The sequence below is a fragment of the Danio rerio genome, chromosome 4 (assembly GCF_049306965.1).
Source record: "Danio rerio strain Tuebingen ecotype United States chromosome 4, GRCz12tu, whole genome shotgun sequence".
In the NCBI taxonomy this organism is placed as follows: domain Eukaryota; kingdom Metazoa; phylum Chordata; class Actinopteri; order Cypriniformes; family Danionidae; genus Danio; species Danio rerio.
The window spans coordinates 33,256,736-33,282,320 of NC_133179.1; the positions used below are offsets into that span (position 1 = coordinate 33,256,736).

General features: G+C 43.7%; 2 protein-coding genes and 16 non-coding genes across 21 annotated transcripts in view; all 18 read right to left on the reverse strand.

The window, feature by feature from the left end:
* LOC141381662 (uncharacterized) overlaps window positions 1-24,148 on the reverse strand; it is a 53,033-nt gene extending 28,885 nt beyond the window's left edge. The window contains exons 1-4 of one of the 4 annotated variants that reach the window (XR_012402218.1): window positions 24,039-24,148; window positions 23,195-23,241; window positions 17,950-18,062; window positions 17,302-17,400 (exon numbers count right to left, since the gene is read on the reverse strand). Coding sequence is in view for 2 of the 4 variants with exons in the window: in XM_073947656.1 (XP_073803757.1) it covers window positions 13,531-16,338 (2,808 nt within the window). In the remaining 2 variants the exon portion in view is untranslated. Of the gene's footprint in view, window positions 1-13,323; window positions 17,401-17,949; window positions 18,063-18,214; window positions 20,730-23,194; window positions 23,242-24,038 lie in introns of those variants that run through there. The other 3 variants (XM_073947658.1, XM_073947656.1, XM_073947655.1) reach the window with 3 other exon arrangements.
* trnas-uga (transfer RNA serine (anticodon UGA)) lies at window positions 182-263 on the reverse strand. Its single transcript has one exon. It is a non-coding gene; the product is annotated as a tRNA-Ser (tRNA).
* Window positions 952-1,023, reverse strand: trnah-gug (transfer RNA histidin (anticodon GUG)). Its single transcript has one exon. It is a non-coding gene; the product is annotated as a tRNA-His (tRNA).
* trnas-uga (transfer RNA serine (anticodon UGA)) lies at window positions 1,213-1,294 on the reverse strand. The gene has a single exon. It is a non-coding gene; the product is annotated as a tRNA-Ser (tRNA).
* On the reverse strand, window positions 1,985-2,056 carry trnah-gug (transfer RNA histidin (anticodon GUG)). The gene has a single exon. It is a non-coding gene; the product is annotated as a tRNA-His (tRNA).
* Window positions 2,246-2,327, reverse strand: trnas-uga (transfer RNA serine (anticodon UGA)). The gene has a single exon. It is a non-coding gene; the product is annotated as a tRNA-Ser (tRNA).
* trnah-gug (transfer RNA histidin (anticodon GUG)) lies at window positions 3,016-3,087 on the reverse strand. The gene has a single exon. It is a non-coding gene; the product is annotated as a tRNA-His (tRNA).
* trnas-uga (transfer RNA serine (anticodon UGA)) lies at window positions 4,302-4,383 on the reverse strand. The gene has a single exon. It is a non-coding gene; the product is annotated as a tRNA-Ser (tRNA).
* On the reverse strand, window positions 5,072-5,143 carry trnah-gug (transfer RNA histidin (anticodon GUG)). The gene has a single exon. It is a non-coding gene; the product is annotated as a tRNA-His (tRNA).
* Window positions 5,332-5,413, reverse strand: trnas-uga (transfer RNA serine (anticodon UGA)). Its single transcript has one exon. It is a non-coding gene; the product is annotated as a tRNA-Ser (tRNA).
* On the reverse strand, window positions 6,102-6,173 carry trnah-gug (transfer RNA histidin (anticodon GUG)). Its single transcript has one exon. It is a non-coding gene; the product is annotated as a tRNA-His (tRNA).
* trnas-uga (transfer RNA serine (anticodon UGA)) lies at window positions 6,363-6,444 on the reverse strand. The gene has a single exon. It is a non-coding gene; the product is annotated as a tRNA-Ser (tRNA).
* On the reverse strand, window positions 7,133-7,204 carry trnah-gug (transfer RNA histidin (anticodon GUG)). Its single transcript has one exon. It is a non-coding gene; the product is annotated as a tRNA-His (tRNA).
* trnah-gug (transfer RNA histidin (anticodon GUG)) lies at window positions 8,164-8,235 on the reverse strand. The gene has a single exon. It is a non-coding gene; the product is annotated as a tRNA-His (tRNA).
* On the reverse strand, window positions 8,425-8,506 carry trnas-uga (transfer RNA serine (anticodon UGA)). The gene has a single exon. It is a non-coding gene; the product is annotated as a tRNA-Ser (tRNA).
* Window positions 10,089-10,160, reverse strand: trnah-gug (transfer RNA histidin (anticodon GUG)). Its single transcript has one exon. It is a non-coding gene; the product is annotated as a tRNA-His (tRNA).
* trnas-uga (transfer RNA serine (anticodon UGA)) lies at window positions 10,350-10,431 on the reverse strand. The gene has a single exon. It is a non-coding gene; the product is annotated as a tRNA-Ser (tRNA).
* Window positions 24,149-24,462: 314 nt separating the features above from the next.
* LOC141381672 (stonustoxin subunit alpha-like) overlaps window positions 24,463-25,585 on the reverse strand; it is a 40,687-nt gene continuing 39,564 nt past the window's right edge. Inside the window, exon 6 of the mRNA XM_073947785.1 lies at window positions 24,463-25,387. Coding sequence (XP_073803886.1) covers window positions 24,861-25,387 — 527 coding nt within the window. The 3' untranslated portion in view covers window positions 24,463-24,860. The remainder of the gene's footprint in view (window positions 25,388-25,585) is intronic.

Sequence of the window (25,585 nt, forward strand, 5' to 3'; positions counted from 1 at the left end):
GGATAGCCGCTGCACATTCATTCTCTGTCATATGTCTTTAAAAATGGAAGGCCCCCAGGGCAGCTAGCTGGCGTCTGCTGCCGTTTTGCTTTTCCCTTCTAGCACATCCCTTTTCCCAAGAAAAAATGGAATTTCAAACAATCATGGAAGGTCGCAAACTAAGGTCTGCGCACTGCCTGGACGTAGTCGGTAGGATTCGAACCTGCGCAGGGAGACCCCAATGGATTTCAAGTCCATCGCCTTAACCACTCGGCCACGACTACAAGACTGCCTGTAAAGCCATGTCCTCATGCCCAGTACATATGTTGTGCATCCAGATGAAAATTTCAGCAAGCGATAGCTCAACGGCAAAAGCTGTGGCTCCACGAAAAGTCCTATACGCCCAATCAGGGACTTGAACCCTGGACCCTGATTAAAGGTCTGATGCTCTACCGACTGAGTTATTCGGGCTCCAATGCAAGGCTTTCCAAATAGGTAATGTTAATGGTTGTGTTCGGCGTAGACCTTTACGGTAAACAAAAGTTTACCGTGAGGTGGGGTTTAGGCTTATGGTTGGTGTAGATTTTGCTAAAACACAACAGATTACTGTGAGGTTGGGTTTATGGTTGTTGTAGGTGTAGACATCAGTACAACACAATAGATAGGACTCCATGTCATGTAGGAGACATTAAATGGATCAAAAGCAACTGCAGAAGGTCTCTCTGTTGTTGTGGCAATGAATGGAGACTTAGCAATTGAAAAGATTCCTTCCATGCCTTAGAAGCGTGACTTGATCAATGCTTATCCACACAGCACGCTGGCATCAAAGGTCGCGTTGCTCATATCGAATCCCTAGTCTTCCACACTTTAGGAAACATTCAGGACGTTCCAGTAGCACAGCCTACACCAAAAGGAGGCTGGAGATTAAGGATGGCGACACAGAGTGCAACGCCAATGTCACCTTGAAAAACCTGCCGTGACCCGGATTCGAACCGGGGTTGCTGCGGCCACAACGCAGAGTACTAACCACTATACGATCACGGCGAGCTACGGGAAAGCCGCTGCTCAGTCATTCTCTGTCATATGTCTTTAAAAATGGAAAGCCCACAGGGCAGCTAGCTGGCATCTGCTGCCGTTTTGCTTTTCCCTTCTAGCACATCCCTTTTCCCAAGAAACAATGGAATTGCAAACAATCATGGAAGGTCGCAAACTAAGGTCTGCTCACTGCCTGGACGTAGTCGGCAGGATTCGAACCTGCGCAGGGAGACCCCAATGGATTTCAAGTCCATCGCCTTAACCACTCGGCCACGACTACAAGACTGCCTGTACAGCCATGTCCTCATGCCCAGTACACATGTTGTGCATCCAGATGAAAATTTCAGCAAGCGATAGCTCAACGGCAAAAGCTGTGGCTCCATGAAAAGTCCTATACGCCCAATCAAGGACTTGAACCCTGGACCCTCTGATTAAAAGTCTGATGCTCTACCGACTGAGTTATCCGGGCTGCAATGCAAGGTTTTACAAGTAGGTAATGTTAATGGTTGTGTTCGGCGCAGACTTTTACGGTACACAAAAGTTTACCGTGAGGTGGGGTTTAGGCTTATGGTTGGTGTAGATTTTGCTAAAACACAACAGATTACTGTGAGGTTGGGTTTATGGTTGTTGTAGGTGTAGACATCAGTACAACACAATAGATAGGACTCCATGTCATGTAGGAGACATTAAATGGATCAAAAGCAACTGCAGAAGGTCTCTCTGTTGTTGTGGCAATGAATGGAGACTTAACAATTGAAAAGATTCCTTCCATGCCTTAGAAGCGTGACTTGATCAGTGCTTATCCACACAGCACGCTGGCATCAAAGGTCCCGTTGCTCATATCAAATCCCTAGTCTTCCACACTTTAGGAAACATTCAGGACGTTCCAGTAGCACAGCCTGCACTAAAAGGAGGCTGGAGATTAAGGATGGCGACACAGAGTGCAACGCCAATGTCACCTTGAAAAACCTGCCGTGACCCGGATTCGAACCGGGGTTGCTGCGGCCACAACGCAGAGTACTAACCACTATACGATCACGGCAAGCTATGGGAAAGCCGCTGCTCATTCATTCTCTGTCATATGTCTTTAAAAATGGAAAGCCCACAGGGCAGCTTGCTGGCATCTGCTGCCGTTTTGCTTTTCCCTTCTAGCACATCCTTTTTCCCAAGAAACAATGGAATTGCAAACAATCATGGAAGATCGCAAACTAAGGTCTGCTCACTGCCTGGACGTAGTCGGCAGGATTCGAACCTGCGCAGGGAGACCCCAATGGATTTCAAGTCCATCGCCTTAACCACTCGGCCACGACTACAAGACTGCCTGTACAGCCATGTCCTCATGCCCAGTACACATGTTGTGCATCCAGATGAAAATTTCAGCAAGCGATAGCTCAACGGCAAAAGCTGTGGCTCCACGAAAAGTCCTATACGCCCAATCAGGGACTTGAACCCTGGACCCTGATTAAAGGTCTGATGCTCTACTGACTGAGTTATTCGGGCTCCAATGCAAGGCTTTTCAAATAGGTAATGTTAATGGTTGTGTTCGGCGTAGACCTTTACGGTACACAAAAGTTTATCGTGAGGTGGGGTATAGGCTTATGGTTGGTGTAGATTTTGCTAAAACACAACAGATTACTGTGAGGTTGGGTTTATGGTTGTTGTAGGTGTAGACATCAGTACAACACAATAGATAGGACTCCATGTCATGTAGGAGACATTAAATGGATCAAAAGCAACTGCAGAAGGTCTCTCTGTTGTTGTGGCAATGAATGGAGACTTAACAATTGAAAAGATTCCTTCCATGCCTTAGAAGCGTGACTTGATCAGTGCTTATCCACACAGCACGCTGGCATCAAAGGTCGCGTTGCTCATATCGAATCCCTAGTCTTCCACACTTTAGGAAACATTCAGGACGTTCCAGTAGCACAGCCTACACCAAAAGGAGGCTGGAGATTAAGGATGGCGACACAGAGTGCAACGCCAATGTCACCTTGAAAAACCTGCCGTGACCCGGATTCGAACCGGGGTTGCTGCGGCCACAACGCAGAGTACTAACCACTATACGATCACGGCAAGCTACGGGATAGCCGCTGCACATTCATTCTCTGTCATATGTCTTTAAAAATGGAAGGCCCCCAGGACAGCTAGCTGTCGTCTGCTGCCGTTTTGCTTTTCCCTTCTACCACATCCCTTTTCCCAAGAAACAATGAAATTGCAAACAATCATGGAAGGTCGCAAACTAAGGTCTGCGCACTGCCTGGACATAGTCGGCAGGATTCTAACCTGCACAGGAAGACCCCAATGGATTTCAAGTCCATCGCCTCGGCCACGACTATAAGACTGCCTGTACAGCCATGTCCTCATGCCCAGTACACATGTTGTGCATCTAGATGAAAATTTCAGCAAGCGATAGCTCAACGGCAAAAGCTGTGGCTCCATGAAAAGTCCTATACGCCCAATCAGGGACTTGAACCCTGGACCCTCTGATTAAAAGTCTGATGCTCTACCAACTGAGTTATCCGGGCTGCAATGCAAGGTTTTACAAGTAGGTAATGTTAATGGTTGTGTTCGGCGCAGACTTTTACGGTACACAAAAGTTTACCGTGAGGTGGGGTTTAGGCTTATGGTTGGTGTAGATTTTGCTAAAACACAACAGATTACTGTGAGGTTGGGTTTATGGTTGTTGTAGGTGTAGACATCAGTACAACACAATAGATAGGACTCCATGTCATGTAGGAGACATTAAATGGATCAAAAGCAACTGCAGAAGGTCTCTCTGTTGTTGTGGCAATGAATGGAGACTTAACAATTGAAAAGATTCCTTCCATGGCTTAGAAGCGTGACTTGATCAGTGCTTATCCACACAGCACGCTGGCATCAAAGGTCCCGTTGCTCATATCAAATCCCTAGTCTTCCACACTTTAGGAAACATTCAGGACGTTCCAGTAGCACAGCCTGCACTAAAAGGAGGCTGGAGATTAAGGATGGCGACACAGAGTGCAACGCCAATGTCACCTTGAAAAACCTGCCGTGACCCGGATTCGAACCGGGGTTGCTGCGGCCACAATGCAGAGTACTAACCACTATACGATCACGGCGAGCTATGGGAAAGCCGCTGCTCATTCATTCTCTGTCATATGTCTTTAAAAATGGAAAGCCCACAGGGCAGCTTGCTGGCATCTGCTGCCGTTTTGCTTTTCCCTTCTAGCACATCCCTTTTCCCAAGAAACAATGGAATTGCAAACAATCATGGAAGATCGCAAACTAAGGTCTGCTCACTGCCTGGACGTAGTCGGCAGGATTCGAACCTGCGCAGGGAGACCCCAATGGATTTCAAGTCCATCGCCTTAACCACTCGGCCACGACTACAAGACTTTCTGTACAGCCATGTCCTCATGCCCAGTACACATGTTGTGCATCCAGATGAAAATTTCAGCAAGCGATAGCTCAACGGCAAAAGCTGTGGCTCCACGAAAAGTCCTATACGCCCAATCAGGGACTTGAACCCTGGACCCTGATTAAAGGTCTGATGCTCTACTGACTGAGTTATTCGGGCTCCAATGCAAGGCTTTTCAAATAGGTAATGTTAATGGTTGTGTTCGGCGTAGACCTTTACGGTACACAAAAGTTTACCGTGAGGTGGGGTTTAGGCTTATGGTTGGTGTAGATTTTGCTAAAACACAACAGATTACTGTGAGGTTGGGTTTATGGTTGTTGTAGGTGTAGACATCAGTACAACACAATAGATAGGACTCCATGTCATGTAGGAGACATTAAATGGATCAAAAGCAACTGCAGAAGTTCTCTCTGTTGTTGTGGCAATGAATGGAGACTTAACAATTGAAAAGATTCCTTCCATGCCTTAGAAGCGTGACTTGATCAATGCTTATCCACACAGCACGCTGGCATCAAAGGTCGCGTTGCTCATATCGAATCCCTAGTCTTCCACACTTTAGGAAACATTCAGGACGTTCCAGTAGCACAGCCTACACCAAAAGGAGGCTGGAGATTAAGGATGGCGACACAGAGTGCAACGCCAATGTCACCTTGAAAAACCTGCCGTGACCCGGATTCGAACCGGGGTTGCTGCGGCCACAACGCAGAGTACTAACCACTATACGATCACGGCGAGCTCAGGAAAGCCGCTGCACATTCATTCTCTGTCATATGTCTTTAAAAATGGAAAGCCCACAGGGCAGCTAGCTGGCATCTGCTGCCGTTTTGCTTTTCCCTTCTAGCACATCCCTTTTCCCAAGAAACAATGGAATTGCAAACAATCATGGAAGGTCGCAAACTAAGGTCTGCGCACTGCCTGGACGTAGTCAGCAGGATTCGAATCTGCGCAGGGAGACCCCAATGGATTTCAAGTCTATCGCCATAACCACTCGGCCACGACTACAAGACTGCCTGTACAGCCATGTCCTCATGCCCAGTACACATGTTGTGCATCTAGATGAAAATTTCAGCAAGCGATAGCTCAACGGCAAAAGCTGTGGCTCCACGAAAAGTCCTATACGCCCAATCAGGGACTTGAACCCTGGACCCAGATTAAAGGTCTGATGCTCTACCGACTGAGTTATTCGGGCTCCAATGCAAGGCTTTCCAAATAGGTAATGTTAATGGTTGTGTTCGGCGTAGACCTTTACGGTACACAAAAGTTTACCGTGAGGTGGGGTTTAGGCTTATGGTTGGTGTAGATTTTGCTAAAACACAACAGATTACTGTGAGGTTGGGTTTATGGTTGTTGTAGGTGTAGACATCAGTACAACACAATAGATAGGACTCCATGTCATGTAGGAGACATTAAATGGATCAAAAGCAACTGCAGAAGGTCTCTCTGTTGTTGTGGCAATGAATGGAGACTTAACAATTGAAAAGATTCCTTCCATGCCTTAGAAGCTTGACTTGATCAATGCTTATCCACACAGCACGCTGGCATCAAAGGTCACGTTGCTCATATCGAATCCCTAGTCTTCCACACTTTAGGAAACATTCAGGACGTTCCAGTAGCACAGCCTACACCAAAAGGAGGCTGGAGATTAAGGATGGCGACACAGAGTGCAACGCCAATGTCACCTTGAAAAACCTGCCGTGACCCGGATTCGAACCGGGGTTGCTGCGGCCACAACGCAGAGTACTAACCACTATACGATCACGGCGAGCTACAGGATAGCCGCTGCACATTCATTCTCTGTCATATGTCTTTAAAAATGGAAAACCCACAGGGCAGCTAGCTGGCATCTGCTGCTGTTTTGCTTTTCCCTTCTAGCACATCCCTTTTCCCAAGAAACAATGGAATTGCAAACAATCATGGAAGGTCGCAAACTAAGTCCTGCGCACTGCCTGGACGTAGTCGGCAGGATTCGAATCTGCGCAGGGAGACCCCAATGGATTTCAAGTCTATCGCCATAACCACTCGGCCACGACTACAAGACTGCCTGTACAGCCATGTCCTCATGCCCAGTACACATGTTGTGCATCCAGATGAAAATTTCAGCAAGCAATAGCTCAACGGCAAAAGCTGTGGCTCCACGAAAAGTCCTATACGCCCAATCAGGGACTTGAACCCTGGACCCTGATTAAAGGTCTGATGCTCTACCGACTGAGTTATCCGGGCTCCAATGCAAGGCTTTCCAAATAGGTAATGTTAATGGTTGTGTTCGGCGTAGACCTTTACGGTACACAAAAGTTTATCATGAGGTGGGGTTTAGGCTTATGGTTGGTGTAGATGTTGCTAAAACACAACAGATTACTGTGAGGTTGGGTTTATGTTTGTTGTAGGTGTAGACATCAGTACAACACAATAGATAGGACTCCATGTCATGTAGGAGACATTAAATGGATCAAAAGCAACTGCAGAAGTTCTCTCTGTTGTTGTGGCAATGAATGGAGACTTAACAATTGAAAAGATTCCTTCTATGCCTTAGAAGTGTGACTTGATCAATGCTTATCTAAACAGCATGCTGGCATCAAAGGTCCCGTTGCTCATATCGAATCCCTAGTCTTCCACACTTTAGGAAACATTCAGGACGTTCCAGTAGCACAGCCTGCACTAAAAGGAGGCTGGAGATTAAGGATGGCGACACAGAGTGCAACGCCAATGTCACCTTGAAAAACCTGCCGTGACCCGGATTCGAACCGGGGTTGCTGCGGCCACAACGCAGAGTACTAACCACTATACGATCACGGCGAGCTACGGGAAAGCCGCTGCACATTCATTCTCTGTCATATGTCTTTAAAAATGGAAAACCCACAGGGCAGCTAGCTGGCATCTGCTGCTGTTTTGCTTTTCCCTTCTAGCACATCCTTTTTCCCAAGAAACAATGGAATTGCAAACAATCATGGAAGGTCGCAAACTAAGGTCTGCACACTGCCTGGACGTAGTCGGCAGGATTCAAATCTGCGCAGGGAGACCCCAATGGATTTCAAGCCTATCGCCATAACCACTCGGCCACGACTACAACACTGCCTGTACAGCCATGTCCTCATGCCCAGTACACATGTTGTGCATCTAGATGAAAATTTCAGCAAGCGATAGCTCAACGGCAAAAGCTGTGGCTCCACGAAAAGTCCTATACGCCCAATCAGGGACTTGAACCCTGGACCCTGATTAAAGGTCTGATGCTCTACTGACTGAGTTATTCGGGCTCCAATGCAAGGCTTTTCAAATAGGTAATGTTAATGGTTGTGTTCGGCGTAGACCTTTACGGTACACAAAAGTTTACCGTGAGGTGGGGTTTAGGCTTATGGTTGGTGTAGATTTTGCTAAAACACAACAGATTACTGTGAGGTTGGGTTTATGGTTGTTGTAGGTGTAGACATCAGTACAACACAATAGATAGGACTCCATGTCATGTAGGAGACATTAAATGGATCAAAAGCAACTGCAGAAGTTCTCTCTGTTGTTGTGGCAATGAATGGAGACTTAACAATTGAAAAGATTCCTTCTATGCCTTAGAAGTGTGACTTGATCAATGCTTATCTAAACAGCATGCTGGCATCAAAGGTCCCGTTGCTCATATCGAATCCCTAGTCTTCCACACTTTAGGAAACATTCAGGACGTTCCAGTAGCACAGCCTGCACTAAAAGGAGGCTGGAGATTAAGGATGGCGACACAGAGTGCAACGCCAATGTCACCTTGAAAAACCTGCCGTGACCCGGATTCGAACCGGGGTTGCTGCGGCCACAACGCAGAGTACTAACCACTATACGATCACGGCGAGCTACAGGATAGCCGCTGCACATTCATTCTCTGTCATATGTCTTTAAAAATGGAAAACCCACAGGGCAGCTAGCTGGCATCTGCTGCTGTTTTGCTTTTCCCTTCTAGGGCATCCCTTTTCCCAAGAAACAATGGAATTGCAAACAATCATGGAAGGTCGCAAACTAAGGTCTGCGCACTGCCTGGACGTAGTCGGCAGGATTCGAACTTGCGCAGGGAGACCCCAATGGATTTCAAGTCCATCGCCTTAACCACTCGGCCACGACTACAAGACTGCCTGTAGAGCCATGTCCTCATGCCCAGTACACATGTTGTGCATCTAGATGAAAATTTCAGCAAGCGATAGCTCAACGGCAAAAGCTGTGGCTCCACGAAAAGTCCTATATGCCCAATCAGTGACTTGAACCCTGGACCCTGATTAAAGGTCTGATGCTCTACCGACTGAGTTATTCGGGCTCCAATGCAAGGCTTTCCAAATAGGTAATGTTAATGGTTGTGTTCGGCGTAGACCTTTACGGTACACAAAAGTTTACCGTGAGGTGGGGTTTAGGCTTATGGTTGGTGTAGATTTTGCTAAAACACAACAGATTACTGTGAGGTTGGGTTTATGGTTGTTGTAGGTGTAGACATCAGTACAACACAATAGATAGGACTCCATGTCATGTAGGAGACATTAAATGGATCAAAAGCAACTGCAGAAGTTCTCTCTGTTGTTATGGCAATGAATGGAGACTTAACAATTGAAAAGATTCCTTCTATGCCTTAGAAGTGTGACTTGATCAATGCTTATCTAAACAGCATGCTGGCATCAAAGGTCCCGTTGCTCATATCGAATCCCTAGTCTTCCACACTTTAGGAAACATTCAGGGCTGCGTTTCCCAAAAGCATCGTAAGCCTAAGAAGTTCGTAGAAATGATCGTACGACTGATCTTAATATTACGGTCTGTTTCCCAAAAGCATCGTAACTTAAGTAGCACTTGAAATTCTTCGTGGATCTACGAGTGCTCTGGAGTAATCGTAAAGCCTTAAGTGCATCGTAAGGAGACAGAGTTATGAGGGCACCTGCTGGACAACCGGCAAATTGCACCTACAATTTACTTCTCTTCAAAGTCATTATTCATTTTATTTGTACGTATATCTCTATTCATTTATATTTTCTACACATTACACAATTCAATATACAAATAATAATAATTAATAATTAGGCTAAACTTTTCAAAAATAAATGTAAGAGCTTATTTATTTATTTATTTATTTACTTATTTATTTATTTTGATGTGAGATAAGCAATTTTTGATAAAGAAATTGATAAATAATTCTACTTAATTAAGGTTTCATATAAATATCGAAAATGATGCTGATGTCATTTCCGGCAAGGACTGTTAGAATTAGTTTTATGCGAGATTGGAGCAAGACAGTGTTTTTACAGTACGACATTTCCAGTTAATTTATGTTTTTAAACTGGCTCAAAAATATTTTTTTTATGTTATTCGAGTTGAATATACATTCACACAAGTAGAAGAAGAATTATATGGATTGCTATAACATGTGCAACAATAACGAGCCATTCTATAGCGTGACATTTCAGCACTTAACAAACGGATAGCGACTCCTAAGTTGCACTTAAAGCTGGGCTACGTGCAATTGTGTTAAGTGCATTTTTGGGAAACGCACGTGAAACAATAACGAACGTTCGCAAAATGACTCGTAGAAAACGCTCTTAAGTGCTAAGATCAATCGTTATCGGGAAACGCAGCCCAGGACGTTCCAGTAGCACAGCCTGCACTAAAAGGAGGCTGGAGATTAAGGATGGCGACACAGAGTGCAACGCCAATGTCACCTTGAAAAACCTGCCGTGACCCGGATTCGAACCGGGGTTGCTGCGGCCACAACGCAGAGTACTAACCACTATACGATCACGGCGAGCTACGGGAAAGCCGCTGCACATTCATTCTCTGTCATATGTCTTTAAAAATGGAAAACCCACAGGGCAGCTAGCTGGCATCTGCTGCTGTTTTGCTTTTCCCTTCTAGCACATCCCTTTTCCCAAGAAACAATGGAATTGCAAACAATCATGGAAGGTCGCAAACTAAGGTCTGCACACTGCCTGGACGTAGTCGGCAGGATTCGAATCTGCGCAGGGAGACCCCAATGGATTTCAATTCTATCGCCATAACCACTCGGCCACGACTACAACACTGCCTGTACAGCCATGTCCTCATGCCCAGTACACATGTTGTGCATCTAGATGAAAATTTCAGCAAGCGATAGCTCAACGGCAAAAGCTGTGGCTCCACGAAAAGTCCTATACGCCCAATCAGGGACTTGAACCCTGGACCCTGATTAAAGGTCTGATGCTCTACCGACTGAGTTATCCGGGCTCCAATGTAAGGCTTTCCAAATAGGTAATGTTAATGGTTGTGTTCGGCGTAGACCTTTACGATACACAAAAGTTTATCATGAGGTGGGGTTTAGACTTATGGTTGGTATATAAATAATTCAAATAGACACTAGATTTGAATTATTTGCTTTACGGCCAAAAGAAGTCTTTGCTTTTCTGTCACTTAACACAACACATATCTGCTTAGAGAAAGCTACAGACACACTAGGTTCCTGCTTGTTCTGAAAACATTTGATAAAGACACTGTTATCTAAGCAGGCCCCCGACACACATCAGTGAGAGCTCTTGTGTTCACCAGCTGAATATGGGGCATTGTTGTTTGGGCCCTGGCGGTGTGGCAAAAATCGGAGGGCTCTTCCAGGTGGGCTCATAGGTGGTTGTGGAGCAGGCTGCTTTTTGGTTGATAACTGGGGGCTTGCGGCAATGGAGTGTGAAAGTTTAGTTCCAGCATACACCAGTTCCTCCATCTTTTTTGAAAATTCCAAGAATGGTGAACATTGTGACAATGAGAACGTGTCCGGTGACAGAGGCTGTGCATCTGGAGATTCTGTCTGCAGAAATATGTTTTCCTGAGGATCATTTTTGAGTGACGAGACTTGATGCTGTTCTGATGTGTCACAGTCTGCCTGTGTTGAGCAGAGGGCAACTGATAGTGTTTCTATCAACATTGGGTGTTTTGGCAGCGTAGCATTATCACTGTCCTTGGGTGATTCGTCAGCCACAAGTCCACTCAGGAGCTGATTTGAGGTCCTGTGGTCATCCGGACATTTGCTAGGTGTGTGAGTGCAATTCAGTTCAGTGGCGTACACAGCTGATGGATGATGGAGGGAGAAAAATATATTGTCCTTTAGCACCTTTGCACCAAGTTTGTTTGGATGAAGGCTGTCTGATGTAAACAGTTGTCTTTGGTTCCAGAAGACATTGAAGTTGTCAATGAAATTCAGTCCATACATTTAGACCAAGAAGCTGTGAAAACATATTTGTCCCTCTTGCAGGGAGTGGTCCACTTATGAACGGCTGAACCTTCAATCTTTCAACTGTTTCCAAGAGCTCACAGAAATCTTTCTTGAGCAGTTCTGACTGTTCCTTCCGAATATCATTCTTCCCCACATGGATGATAATCTGTTTTGCAGTACTGTGCTTTTTCAGAATTTCTTCAAGTTCTTTATTTACATCAGAAACTGTTGCATGAGGAAAGCAGTATGTCATTGTAGATCTGCTTCTGAAATTCTTGATTATTGAATCTCCTACTACTAGTGTTCTTATCTCAGGTGTGATCAGAGCAGAATGCCGCTGTCTAGTCGGCCTTGATCCTCTGTTCCATGCAGAATTAGTTGCTAAAACATGCAATCTCTGTCTGATTGCATTTGGGGATTCTTCACCCATATTACTCAAAACTTCATATCTGTTCTGAAGCTGTATTTGAGTCCGAGCTGTATTTGGGGTAGAAGACGCTAATGCTGCAGCGTATGATCTGACCCCGCGAGTACCCTTTGGTCTCGCACTTTGTTTATGCCAATCCTCATTTTCAACAGTTTTATTCAGTTTTTTTGTGCTCAAAACAGTAGCAGGAACAGATTTATGGGACTCACCAGCTGTGTGCTGAGAGGATCCACAATGAAGCTGAAGTTCTGGTCGGATCGCAAGCAACTTCGTTTCAAGAACTGCAATCCTTTGTAGAAGTTTGTGGCAGTTTGTACAGCAGTGAGAATCTGAATAAATCCGATCCAGAGGCATTTTCACAGCCGTGTTTTCCCGTCTCCGGAATGTAAGCAGCTGGTAGCTGGTAGCAGGAGGATTGTTTAGACGGTAATTCCCCTCTTGTTAGTAAAGCTATATTCCAGAATGTTTGTAGAATAAATGCTGATCTTCAAGCCGTGTTTTTGAGCACTGTGCTGATAGGCTCGTTAAAATTAGGGTATAAGGTATAAAAGCAAGAGTACAAAGAGCGGAGCAGTAGGCAAAGACGTCCGTACAGTAGCAAAGCAGGAAGTTTAGGTAAAATAATCCTTCTCACTATACATTTTCATTGTGTCACCACACACAAAAGGGAATCCTCGGCAAGTGCAATCGACAAAGGAAAACCATAAGCAAAGACTATACAATTCTGACATTACATTATTATACATCAGACTGGGGGGAAACTGGGCTGGAAGCAAGCCTGGGATGTGTGTGGCTGGGTACAGGGCTCATCAACAAGGCTAAGAGCTGGACTGGGGCCAAAAGGTTGGGTAGCTTGTGAAATGCAGACAGAGTTAGAATCTAGACTTGTATTGCCAGAGCAAGGATCATGAGAGGATCCTACAGAGCAAGGAGTCAGATTGGGACCAGTGGAGCAAGGAACCAGGATGGCAATGGCCATGGGCCATGTTTTGTGACTAAAGCCATGATTGGCAGGCAGTCAGGGACTGAAGCCATCACTCTGGGCCTGCGGGAAGTAGATCTTGGCTATATGAATGTGGAGGGTTAATGTTAGGGAATTAGACTGAGAAAACACAGAAACCTAAATATATACACACTAATAATAATCAACATAGGTGTGCATGATAATGAGGGAACCAAGGCAGGAAACAGAACAAAGGAGCATGTCACAAGACACCCCTGAATCAACTGAATACAAAGGGGCGATACTGGGTCAGAAAGCACAGTATTTGAGGCAAAACAATGCCAAAACAAAACCATTTACATTTACATTTAGTCATTTAGCAGACGCTTTTATCCAAAGCGACTTACAAATAAGGACAAGGAAGCAATTTACACAACTAAGAGCAACAATGAATAAGTGCTATAGGCAAGTTTCTGGTCTGTAAAGTCTAAGAAGGGAAGTATTAGTAGTATTAGTATTTTTTTTTTTTGTACAGTTAGTGTGATATTCAAAGAGGCAATTGCAGATTAGGAAGTGAAGTGGAGACTAAATAGTTGAGTTTTTAGTCGTTTCTTGAAAGTAGCGAGTGACTCTGCTGTTCTGATGCAGTTAGGGAGTTCATTCCACCAACTGGGCAGATTGAGCGTGAGCGTGAGCGAAAGTGATTTCTTCCCTCTTTGGGATGGAACCACGAGGCGACGTTCATTCACAGAACGCAAGTTTCTGGAGGGCACATAGATCTGCAGAAGTGAGAGCAGATAAGAAGGAGCAAGGCCAGAGGTCACTTTGTAGGCAAACATCAGAGCTTTGAATTTGATGCGAGCAGCAACTGGCAGCCAGTGCAAACGGACTAGCAGCGGAGTGACATGTGCTCGTTTAGGTTCATTGAAGACAACTCGTGCTGCTGCATTCTGGAGCAGTTGAAGAGGCTTGATAGAGTTAGCTGGAAGCCCAGCTAGTAGAGAGTTGCAGTAATCCAGTTTGGAGAGAACAAGAGCTTGAACAAGGAGTTGAGCTGCATGTTCAGATAAGAGGGGTCGGATCGTTCTGATGTTATAGAGTGCGAATCTGCACGATCGAGCAGTTCTAGAAATGTGGTCAGAGAAGTTTAGTTGGTCATCAATCGTTACTCCAAGGCTTTTCACCATTTTGGATGCAGTAATGGTTGCCCCATCCATCTGGATTGAAAAGTTATGGTGTAGAGTCGAGTTGGCAGAAACTACAAGCATTTCAGTTTTTGCGAGGTTCAGCTGAAGATGATGATCTTTCACCCAGTGTGAAATATCCAACAGGCAGGCTGAGATACGAGCTGGAACCGAGGGATCATAAGGATGAAAAGAGAGGTATAGCTGGGTATCATCAGCATAGCAGTGGTAGGAGAATCCATGTCTCTGGATGACTGGTCCTAGAGATGATGTGTAGATGGAAAAGAGAAGTGGCCCAAGAACAGAGCCTTGAGGTACCCCAGTGTTTAGATGCTTGAGGTTGGACACCTCTCCCCTCCAAGACACCCTGAATGACCTGTCAGAGAGGTAAGATGTGAACCATTGTATAACAGTGCCCGCAACGCCCAGTGACTCGAGCGTAGATAGCAGGATCTGGTGGTTGACAGTGTCAAAAGCAGCTGACAAATCCAGCAAAATGAGGACTGATGATTTAGAGTCTGCTTTAGCCAGTCTGAGATCCTCCACGACAGAGAGCAGGGCAGTCTCAGTTGAGTGGCCTTTCTTAAAGCCGGATTGCTTGTTGTCCATGAGATTGTTTTGAGTAAGAAAGTCCAGAACTTGATTGAACACTACTTTCTCCAGAATCTTGGCCATGAATGGAAGCAGGGATACTGGTCTGTAGTTTTCAAGTAGCGTATGGTCCAGGTTGGGTTTCTTTAGCAGTGGGGTTACCCTAGCCTGCTTAAATGAAGTGGGGAATAAACCAGAGTCAAGAGATGTGTTAATTATGTGAGTCAGTGTTGGTATGACTGCAGGAGAGATGGCTTGCAAGAGATGAGAGGGAATGGGATCGAGTGGACAGGTGGTTGCATGGCTAGATAGCACGAGTTTGGACACCTCAGACTCAGAGAGCTGAGAAAAAGAGGTTAGTGTGTGTGGTGTTGGTGTTGTATCTTGCGTGTTTGTTGTAGGTGCAGCAAATTGAGCACTGATTTTTGCAGTTTTGGTGCAAAAGAATGTAGCAAAGTCATCAGTAGTAAGTGTGGAGGATGCGGGTGGAGGAGGAGGATAGAGGAGGGAGGAAAATGTTTTAAAAAGTAGGCGAGGATTAGTGGCATTGTTGATTTTCAGACGGTAATATGTCTGCTTTGCAGAAGTAACCTCAGCTGAGAAAGAGGACAGAAGAGTTTGGTATGGTAAGAGCTGTGCAGGATTTTTAGTTTTCCGCCAAATTCTCTCTGCAGCCCGAAGTTTTGAGCGATGCTCACGGAGAGCATCCGAGAGCCAGGGTGCAGGAGGACTGGCAGGGGCTGGCCTGGATGCAAGAGGACATAATCGGTCTAGACATGATGCTAGTGTGGAGCAGAGTGTATTAGTGGCACTGTTCGAATCAAGTGCAGTGAGTTTACGAGATGGAGGAAGAGAGTCTGAAACAATGGTGGATAGTCTATTGGGTGAGAGAGATCGTAGGTTTCTGCGAAAGGTAACCAGTGTTGGAGTGTGTGGCGGCTCAGGAGTAATGTGGATGTTGAGAGACAGAAGGAAATGATCTGATATTTGTAGTGGAGTTACTATTGTTTGATCAGTGAAGCAGTGTCGTGTGTAAATAAGGTCTAGCTGATTACCTGATTCGTGGGTAGCAGAAGTAGGTGCTCTTTTTAGGTCAAAAGAGGCAAGCAGAGTCTGAAAGTCTGCAGCTTGCGGTTTGTCAACGTAAATGTTGAAGTCACCTACCACCAACAAGGGAGTGTCAAAATTAGAAAAAGATGAGAGAAGAACATCCAGTTCATCTAAGAAGTGACCTAATTTACCTGGTGGGCGGTAGATGACAACCACATTTATGTAGAAGGGGTGGATAATGGTGACTGCATGGAATTCAAAGGAGCTGATTGTTGGCAGGGACGGTCTCAGAGTAAATTTCCATTCTTTGGAAATTAGTAGTCCAGTCCCACCCCCTCTCCCTGTCTGACGAGGAGTGTGGGAAAAAGAGAAATTAGCAGAAAGAGTAGCATGTGTAGCAGTGTCCTCCGGCCTCAACCAGGTCTCAGTTAGAGCCATGAGATTATAGTCAGAATATGTAGCTATGGAGGTAATAAAATCTGCCTTGTTAACAGCTGATTGACAATTCCAGAGGCCCACAGAGAGAGTGTTGTGAAATAGTAGATACATGTATAGAACGAAGGTTGTGAGGATTACGCCTGCAGCGTACCTCCCGTGTTTTGCGAGTGTTAGTAACAACAGGAATTAGAAAACACATAATAAAAGTGCACTGACAACAAAAGATAAAGTTAAAAAAAAGAAAGTAAAGTACTCAAGTGCTTTGTCGGTGTCTTTGCTCGGTGGAGTCGCGCAGGTAGAGTCGATGGTCTTTACACTCGTCGGTCTTCACACGAGGCGGTCTTCACACGAGGCTGCCGCGACCGCTGCCGCGGTTAACTAGTTGTTTATATAACCCCAAAGCACTAGCTGATTGAATTCAGCTGGACACGCCTCGAGAGTCAAAACAAGGGCCGAAACTGAGGTGGACGACGCAAAACCGCGTCTGCGTTCGCTACACAAGCTCTTATAGTAACCAAGGAAACAGTGGCTAAACACTTCTAGTATTATACACAACTGAAAGCAAGTTTAAATGTCCTACAACTTTACACAAACAGCTGAAAACAAGTCCTCAAACCATACACAACAACTGAAACAAGTCTTAAATGTACTTACAGGCTGCTGGTCTAGATGCTAAAGTGCTTCTCCTGCCGACTAATGCTAGCGTGCTCACTATATAGTGGTTACCTGGCGTTTGGACACGCCTCCCGAGTCAAAACAAGGGCCGAAACTGAGGCGAACGACGCGAAACCGCGTCTGCGTTCGCTACACAAGCTCTTATAGTAACCAAGGAAACAGTGGCTAAACACTTCTAGTATTATACACAACTGAAAGCAAGTTTAAATGTCCTACAACTTTACACAAACAGCTGAAAACAAGTCCTCAAACCATACACAACAACTGAAACAAGTCTTAAATGTACTTACAACCTAACAGGAGTCCTGACAATTCACATTCTATCAGTTTAATCATTAGCTGTCCAATAGCATAAAACAATTTCAACATACTTTGAAGTGCATTTAAAACATAAAATACCTTTGGGCAGGTGATGGTGTTTCCTCACTGAACTCTGGTGGATCCTCTTTAGACCAGTCACTCTTCAGAGGGCTGGACACACATGATCCTGATCTCACACTGAACACACAAACACACCAGAGAAATTAACTATGGGCAAACTTCAGTCTCCTTTAAGAGTTTATCAGCCAAATATGAGTTTGTTCAGTTTAATTCAGCACAAACTAATAGTTGACTGAAGGTCTGTCTGATCAGGTCTGCTGAAACTGTTCTACGGTTAATTCTGATGTTGTACAGGACTTATAACTTGACACATTAAGTATATTCAGCTCTGGTAAATATGACACCAGACCAAGCTGTTTATAACCTACATTGATCTCAACACATTCAATAGTATCTGGATACAGCCTTGCATGAGCAAGCTGAGACTGCACTCAGTGGAGGTAGTGACGTCACTGTGAGGGGTCGGGTTAGCGGTGGCGTGATTATGTCATATGAAGAGGTGTGCGCATTAAAAGCATCACATGCACATCGAAACACTCTTAAAACATTTCCTGAAGCTTTGTCCATCATTTGATCAGGCAATAGCAACACAAATAAGTGCATTGTTGTTAGTCTTTGTTCTTCAGAGAAAGTGTAGAAATAATGGTGTAAAAACAGAGTCAATACCTGTGTTTCTCTGAGAGAGAGTCCTTTACTCGCTCCTCTGCTATACTGCAGCTAAAACACCAATGCAGACATTAGCAGAGCTTTAAGGGAAACAATCAGCCGCTGACCATCACCTGGAGATGACAATATACTGAGATATCATTACACAGTTATGGGTTAAATCCAGTTTGTTTAAAGAACATCAGCATTTTGGATTTTTTTTCCTGTTTACAGGATGGTCTTTACCAAACACTAACAAGCGTAATGGTATAAGTATTAAACTTACATGCTGAAGTACAGACGCTCTTGTGCAGCAGGAACAGAATTTGAGCTCTTTGACTCTTCAGTTCACTAAAACACACCTGTGCGCTCCTACAGGTATATCCTGAAATGTTATTGGTTCCACCGAGTGGTGTTGACATTAATATTCATGGGATTCTCCCGACTGTAGGCGTGTCCTTGGGAGAACACGCCACTAGAACAGACAATATTTGAGCAGTTTCTCTGAGCACAAGTTTTCAAGAAGATAACAATTTTTATTTGAAATGAAATCCGAGAGGTCTCTGAACAATACTGAAAAAGATAGCTCAGCCCAAAGTGAAAAAAGTCATAATATACTCACCCTTCTTGAGTTCCAAACCGGTTTGTCTTTCTTCTGCTAAACACAAAAGACCTTAATTAGAAGAAAGCTCGACACCTTTTACCATTGAATTCTACATTATTTTTTTCTCCTACTATGAGAATTCAATAAAGATTTTCAAATTTGCCTTCAGACAAGAATGAATGTTTATCTGTGGCTTCAGGACAACTATGAGGAAAGGTTTAAATATTGTCATGGTCAAATGGCATGTTGAGAATACAGCAGAAAGAATCTGAGGGGTGTTATTGGTATAGATACTATGATATTATATAATAGGATACTCTTGTTTTTCCTCAGAGCTTGACTACTGTCAGATGTAATATGCTAGTGCCATTTTAGGAAGCTCCAGCTAGTACAACATAATGTAGTGAGAATAAACCTTCAGTGTCCATATAGTGAATTATTAATAGTATGCACTCTGAGCTCAACACTAGATTCGCCAGGTGTTACTTACAATAGAGGAAAACATGAGACCGTGTTAGAGGTGTCTTATATGGGCTAAAGACAAAAAGGACCAATAGGCCAAAGTCCTCATAAAATGAAAGTATAATTTGGCATTTATTTTGAAATCAAGGTCTGGGAGTAGAAAGTACGGGAACAGAATGAAAGTTTTGTATGGTCCAGTGTTCAGTTTTCACAGTCAGTGGTGGTTTGGGGAGCATCCATACCCCTCACATTGACGTCACCAGCTCCATTGAGTGCATTGTGTCTGAGACTGGGTGTGTCAGGTGCATATGCTAGTCTGCAGTCAGATACTATTGACTTCATGGCTCCCTCTGCTGACAGATTCATGGAGATGCTGATTTGACAGTCCAGTAGGACTTGACATTTGCCCTCACCACCAAATGTGCTAATACCTGCTTTAAGAACCATGATATCCCTGTACTGGATTGGCCAGAAAACTCATAAAGGATCTGTGGAGTATTGTAAACACTGATGGAGTAATTCAGGCAAAAACAGCCCAGACCAAGCATATTCATAATGTTTAGCAGTCTAACATTTCTGTGTGAAAATCCCTTTAAAAAAAGTAATTGGCCATCATATAGTAAAATGTTTTGAGATTCTGAATTGTGGGGTTTCATTAGCTGTAAGCATCATCAGAATGGAAAAAAATAAACACTTGAAATAAATCAGTCTCTGTGATAAATCAATCCAATATACCAGTTTCACCTTTTAATTGAATTACTGAAATCAAGTTTCCAATAGTGTCATAATTTAATGAGATGTATGCCACAACCAGGGCTTTGACAAACTATCAGCAGAAGAGTAAAAAACCATTGTTAAGATAAAGCATTTATTATCACTACACAAAAAAAAAAACAGTTAAAAATGACTAAATATGTTGTTGTCAGAGGAAGTCACAGGAGTTTAATCATTGTTGAAATGTGTGTTGAAATATACATTGTCAGTTTACGTGCTGAAAATATTAGGGACTTTTTATAAGAGTTTGGGATTACGTCTAAAATTGAAAACTGTTTTGATCTCTACATTATAGAAGTTATTTGAAAATGCATGTCGAAATGTATTTAAATGACAGATTTTAAACCAATTCTAAACAAATAAAAATTTCACATCAAAACTCCTGAAATTCCAGGAGTTTTCCGGGAGACGGTTCTCAAATACGAGAGACTCCCAGGAAAAACAGAAATGTTGGCAGGTATGCATTAATAACATCTGCTCATTTACAACCCAACATATACTCAAAAATCAAAACCAAAAAAGAACTCTTAAGAGTTGTATTGTTTTCTTGTGTCTTGTCATTTATCTAGACTCCAAATGTCCTAGTTTGTTTTAGTTTCTCCTCCTGCTGATCTCTCTAAACAACCTGTAACTGAACTCAACGTTCAAGTCCAGCAGCGTCAGCCTAATGTTAGAGACGTCAGGCAGGCAGCCATTCCTCTCCACCCTGAACCTGAGCCTCATACAAACAGCCCACTAGCCTATGTTGAGGATCCCAGCTCCTGTTAGTCCTTCCTCTGCCATTGTTTCCTTGTTTTTGCTCTCCAGCCTCATCCTTACATCACTGAGGAATCCAGAGTGGCATTCACGATCACCCCCTTTAAAGGCAGGGCCTGCCCATAACTTTTTTGATGCCCTGGTTGATTTTGGGTTGAGGGTCGCCTTCATCGCAGTCAACTTCAGCAAGCAACTTGCCCTTCCTGGAAGTCTGATGAGGGTGTCTCAAGTTTTCTCCACACTCCACCACCAAATTCTGACCAGGAACTGATGCTGCATGGACAACTGCAACTAACTACCCAGGAGAAACAGCATCTAGGCTGTTTTCTGGCTAGGGGCTTGTGTCTGTACTGTGGGATCTCCTTTAAAAGCCCAACTCACCAGTAGTCCAGGGGATCCTGGTGGGCACCTTTCCTTGTTCTGATACCCCCACACATTGTACCTCGCTGATAGCCTCACTCCAGCTCAGAGATGTCATCCATTCTTGTTTGTGGCCTGATTTACTCTGAAGCAGGGGCAACTTTATGAACAGTACCACTGTCCTGTGGCATTCCTGCATTCTCTCTTTCTTCCCCTATCAGTGTCTGCTTCCTAATTAATCTTACCATCACCTCCATCACCATTCCACTCCATCTGCAAATTTAATTATCTCTGGCAATCACCGTGAGGTCACTAGTCAGGTATCTGTTATATAGATAATATATAACATATAGATAACAGGCTGTGTTATCTTGGAGTCAGTCTTGTTTTGCTATGTGTCAGGGTGCTGTCTCGTGTCCTTTAGATCTTTAGAAGCTTTAGATCTCTCTGTAGTCCTGTCGGAGTACCATGATCTGTGCCAGGTCTTCAGCAAGTCCCAGGCCATGTTCTTGCCTCCCCACCAACCATATGATTGTGCCAAAGTCCAAGGCTCTTCTATGCCCAGAGGTTGGTGGTATTTCCTTTCTATTCCTGATAGAGAGGACATGGACAAGTACATTCAAGAGTCTATAGAAGCTGACTTCATTCGCCCCTTTTCCTCTACAGCTGGGACTGGGTTCTTCTTTGATATAAAGTGGCTCTCTGTGTCCTTGTACAGAGGTCTCAATTACTTCATTGTTAAGAACAGGTACCCTGTGTTTTTGATATCTTCTGCCTTTGTGTTATTGCAGGGACCCAAGATCTTCACAAAACTTAACCTCTGCAATGCCTTAATCTGGAAAAATGAGGGGGATGAGTGGACGACAGCATTCAACATACCCACACGAAACATTGAATACCAGGTTTTACCTTTCAGGTTTACTAATGCCCCAGCTGTCTTTCAGCCACTGGTCAACAATGTGCTGAGGGACATGGTAAATAGATTTGTCTTTTTGTACCTTGATGATATCCTCATCTCTGCCCCTTCCAAACAGGTAAACGCTCAGCATGTCTGGCAGGTGCTGTGGTGGCTGCTGCAGAACCAGCTTTATGTCAAGGGAGATAAGTATATGTTCCACAACAAATCTGTTTTGATCCTGGGGCATATAGTCTCAACGAAGGGCATCAGGGCTGATCACATTAATGTAAGGGCCGTAGCCGAGCGGCAAATCCCCAACTCATGGAAAGCTCTGGAGCGGTTCCTGTAGTTGCTTCTTTTTGCCAGTTAGGTTAAGACCAGAAGTCCTTCAGTAGGGTCATGAGTTCAAAGTAGCCTGTCACCTTGGAGTCTGTATGTCGCTGGCTACTATTCAATAGTGATTTTGGTGGCCATCTATGACCCAGGACATCAAGCAGTTTGTGTTGGCTTGTGCAGTATGTGCCCAGAATAAAACTTCTAATCAGCTGCCCAGTTGTCTGTTACAATCCTTTCCCATATCCTCTCGCCCCTGGTCACAGACTCCTGGTTTTGTCTCTGGCTTACCTCAATCGAGAGGTACTAACTTTGTTTTGACGATGGTGGGTTCTACAAGGCAACCCATTTTATTCCTTTAGCCAAACTCCTGTCCACCAAGGAGACTGGTGGGGGGTTGACTGTGTGATAATTGTCATACATTTACTAATGCTCTGAAGTTGATTTCAGAATTGTAAGGTGTTGATTATGTATTTCAAAGATTCACACAGTATTCAGATTTTTTTTTTAAATATCTTTTATATATGAACACATACACTCTCTCTCACACACATACACAGAAGAGTCCACAGAAAATCTCACTGTTACTGACTGATCCTGCGGAGGGTTATGGGTAAATCTCTCTTCTGTCTCTCAGTCTTCAGCAGTTTGACTGATGATTCGCGATAAACAGTAAACCCAGGGCAGAGCGGCTCAGTGAATGTGGTCTGGACTGAGTGGATGAGGCTCACTGTGTCTTCACTGATGTTGTAGAAGATCAGAGTTCCTGCACTGTGATCCACAAACACTCCTATTCTCCTGCTTAGTGGCTGTACAGGGAGACGAGTCTCTGTATCATTCTGAATGAATAAAAAACTGGAAGACGACCAAAACAAACTCCAAGACTGAGCATTATATCCAAACCAAGTCTCATGACCTCTTGATGCTCTTATATGACACTGATATACACAGATGATCTCCACTCCAGTCAATCAAACCCACACACACTTTACTTCTCTGTTCTCCTCAGACAGAATGAGTTGAGTGCATTTATAACACAACAACACTCACTATAACTGTGTGTGTCTGTGTGTACATACATTTGTCTGGTCCTGCTTTAATCCTCTTCTCTCCTCCATGATCCAGACTGTAAACACACAGATTCCCATTAAATTTAATTAAACATATATAAACATGTATAAATGTAATGATTACTTAACAGTTTACTACACAAAGAGCACAACAAAACTTTAATCTAATTTAATGAAAAACTGATTAATAAAATTTAATTCATGTACATTTGCTGTTTTTAAAATGTTTTTATTATAGAAATGTTATTAAAATGAAATATGTATTAAATAGACTGAGCTCAAAATAATTCAATTATTGAAGTGTGATTTCTGATGTAATTGTTAAGAGTGTATGTAGATAGTTTTATACTGTTATTAATCATTTCCCTTATGTGGTTTATTAAAGATTAAATTTAAAGACCTCTGTAAACCCATTATGAATAAAAACTACAGACTTATTCAGGGCTAAATGCTTAGCTTAGCATCAGTGCATGACCATGTGAGAGCTGCAGCGATAGCTACTGGCTAGCTCTCTGCAGGTTCACACACTCTCCATAGACAAAATGCCTGTAATACTCCACAAGCTGTATATTCTGCATATCTTAGCCCCATAACCCTGACAGAAAACTGCATTTCAGAAAAATAGCTTTGTGTGTGTGTAGCCATTCAGTGTTGTCCAGTGTGTAGTTTGGATCCATAGATCGGTTATGACCATTTCCTCCCTCTGATTATTCCCCATTTCTCTTCCTTCACAGATTCACCATTGCATTGTATACAGATGTCTTCCTGAGTCATTTATATCCCAGTGTTCCTGCCTTAAACTCTCTGTCTGTATCTTTATTATAGTTTTGACTTCAGCTTCACTTAAATTTACCTGAAGGTCTATGTGTGAGTGTTTCCCAGTACTAGGTTGCACCTGGAAAGGCATCTGCTGTGTAAAACATGTGCTGGAATAGTTGGCAGTTCATTCCACTTTGGCTACCCCTGATAAATAAGGGGAATAAGCAGAAGGAAAATGGATAAATTAATATATATATATGTGATTAAAATAAAAATATATGAGCATTTATGAATCCTAGTTACTGACTCGTAATGAATGAGAGTGATCAGACATTTACTGAAGCATTATTAATCCACAGTTGTGCTTGTGAACATCAGTTAATGCTGAGAGTCAACAAGAACAGAGAACAACTTTATTGTCATCAACTAACATGAACACATCAATACTGGAATAAATGTGTTTTTATTGTTCAGTTCAAGTCAAATCATGAAGAAAAAGAAGAGCAGAAACAAACGTCACACTTCATTTCTCCTTTATTCATTGAGCTGCTAGATTTCTCTACAGTTGATTCAAGATTTGACAAAGATTCAGACAGGATTCAGACATTTCCATGTTCATCATCACATTCTAATATCAGCAGTGGATTTGACATTGACTTTTATTATTTGTGCTCAAGCAACAGAGAAACAATGAAGAAGATCAATCTGTAGACAAGAATGAGCTGATCTGAACACAGCAGCATCCTGGAGGACACTTCATAAACATCAATGATGACACTGATGAAGACTGACACACACACACACACACTCTCTCTCTCTCTCTCTCACGCGCAAACACACACACATGTGCACACACACAAGCACACTGCTGCTGACTGCTCCTGCAGAGGATTCTGGGTAAGTCTCTCGTCAGTCTTCAGCTCAGTTTCACTGATGTTCCAGAACTAGGCCTAAACCCAGGGCAGAGTGGCTCAGTGAATGTGGTCTGAAATGAGTGGATGAGGCTCATTGTGTCTCTATAGATGTTGTAGAAGATCAGAGTTCCTGCACTGTGATCCACAAGCACTCCTATTCTACTGCTGAGCGGCTTCACTGGTAGATCAGTGTGTGTGTTATTGTGACTGAATATGAAACTAGAGGAATCACAGATCAAACTCCAGGACTGAGCATTATATCCAAACGCACACTTAACACCTACTCCCTTCCTCCTGATGCTCTTATATGACACTGATATAAACACACCACCATCTCCACTCCAGTCAATCTCCCAGTAACAGCGTCCACACACACTCTCTCTGCACAACACCTGAGACCAGACATCAAATCTGTCTGGATGATCAGGATACGGCTGATTCTCTCCCATTCGGGACACCTCTCTGTTCTCCTCAGACAGAATGAGTTGAGTGTGTGCTGTGTTTGGATCCAGAGTGAGGAAACAGACATCTGAACACAAAAACACACACATTTATAACCACAGCTCTGTGTGTGTGTGTGTGTGTGTGTGTGACGGAGAGAGAGAGCGTGTGTGTGTGTGTGTGTGTGTGTTTTGTGTGAGTGCATGTGTATGTGTGTGCGTGTGTGTGTGTGCGCGTGTGTGTGTGTGTGTGAGAGTATGTTTGTGTGTGTGTGTGAGAGTATGTC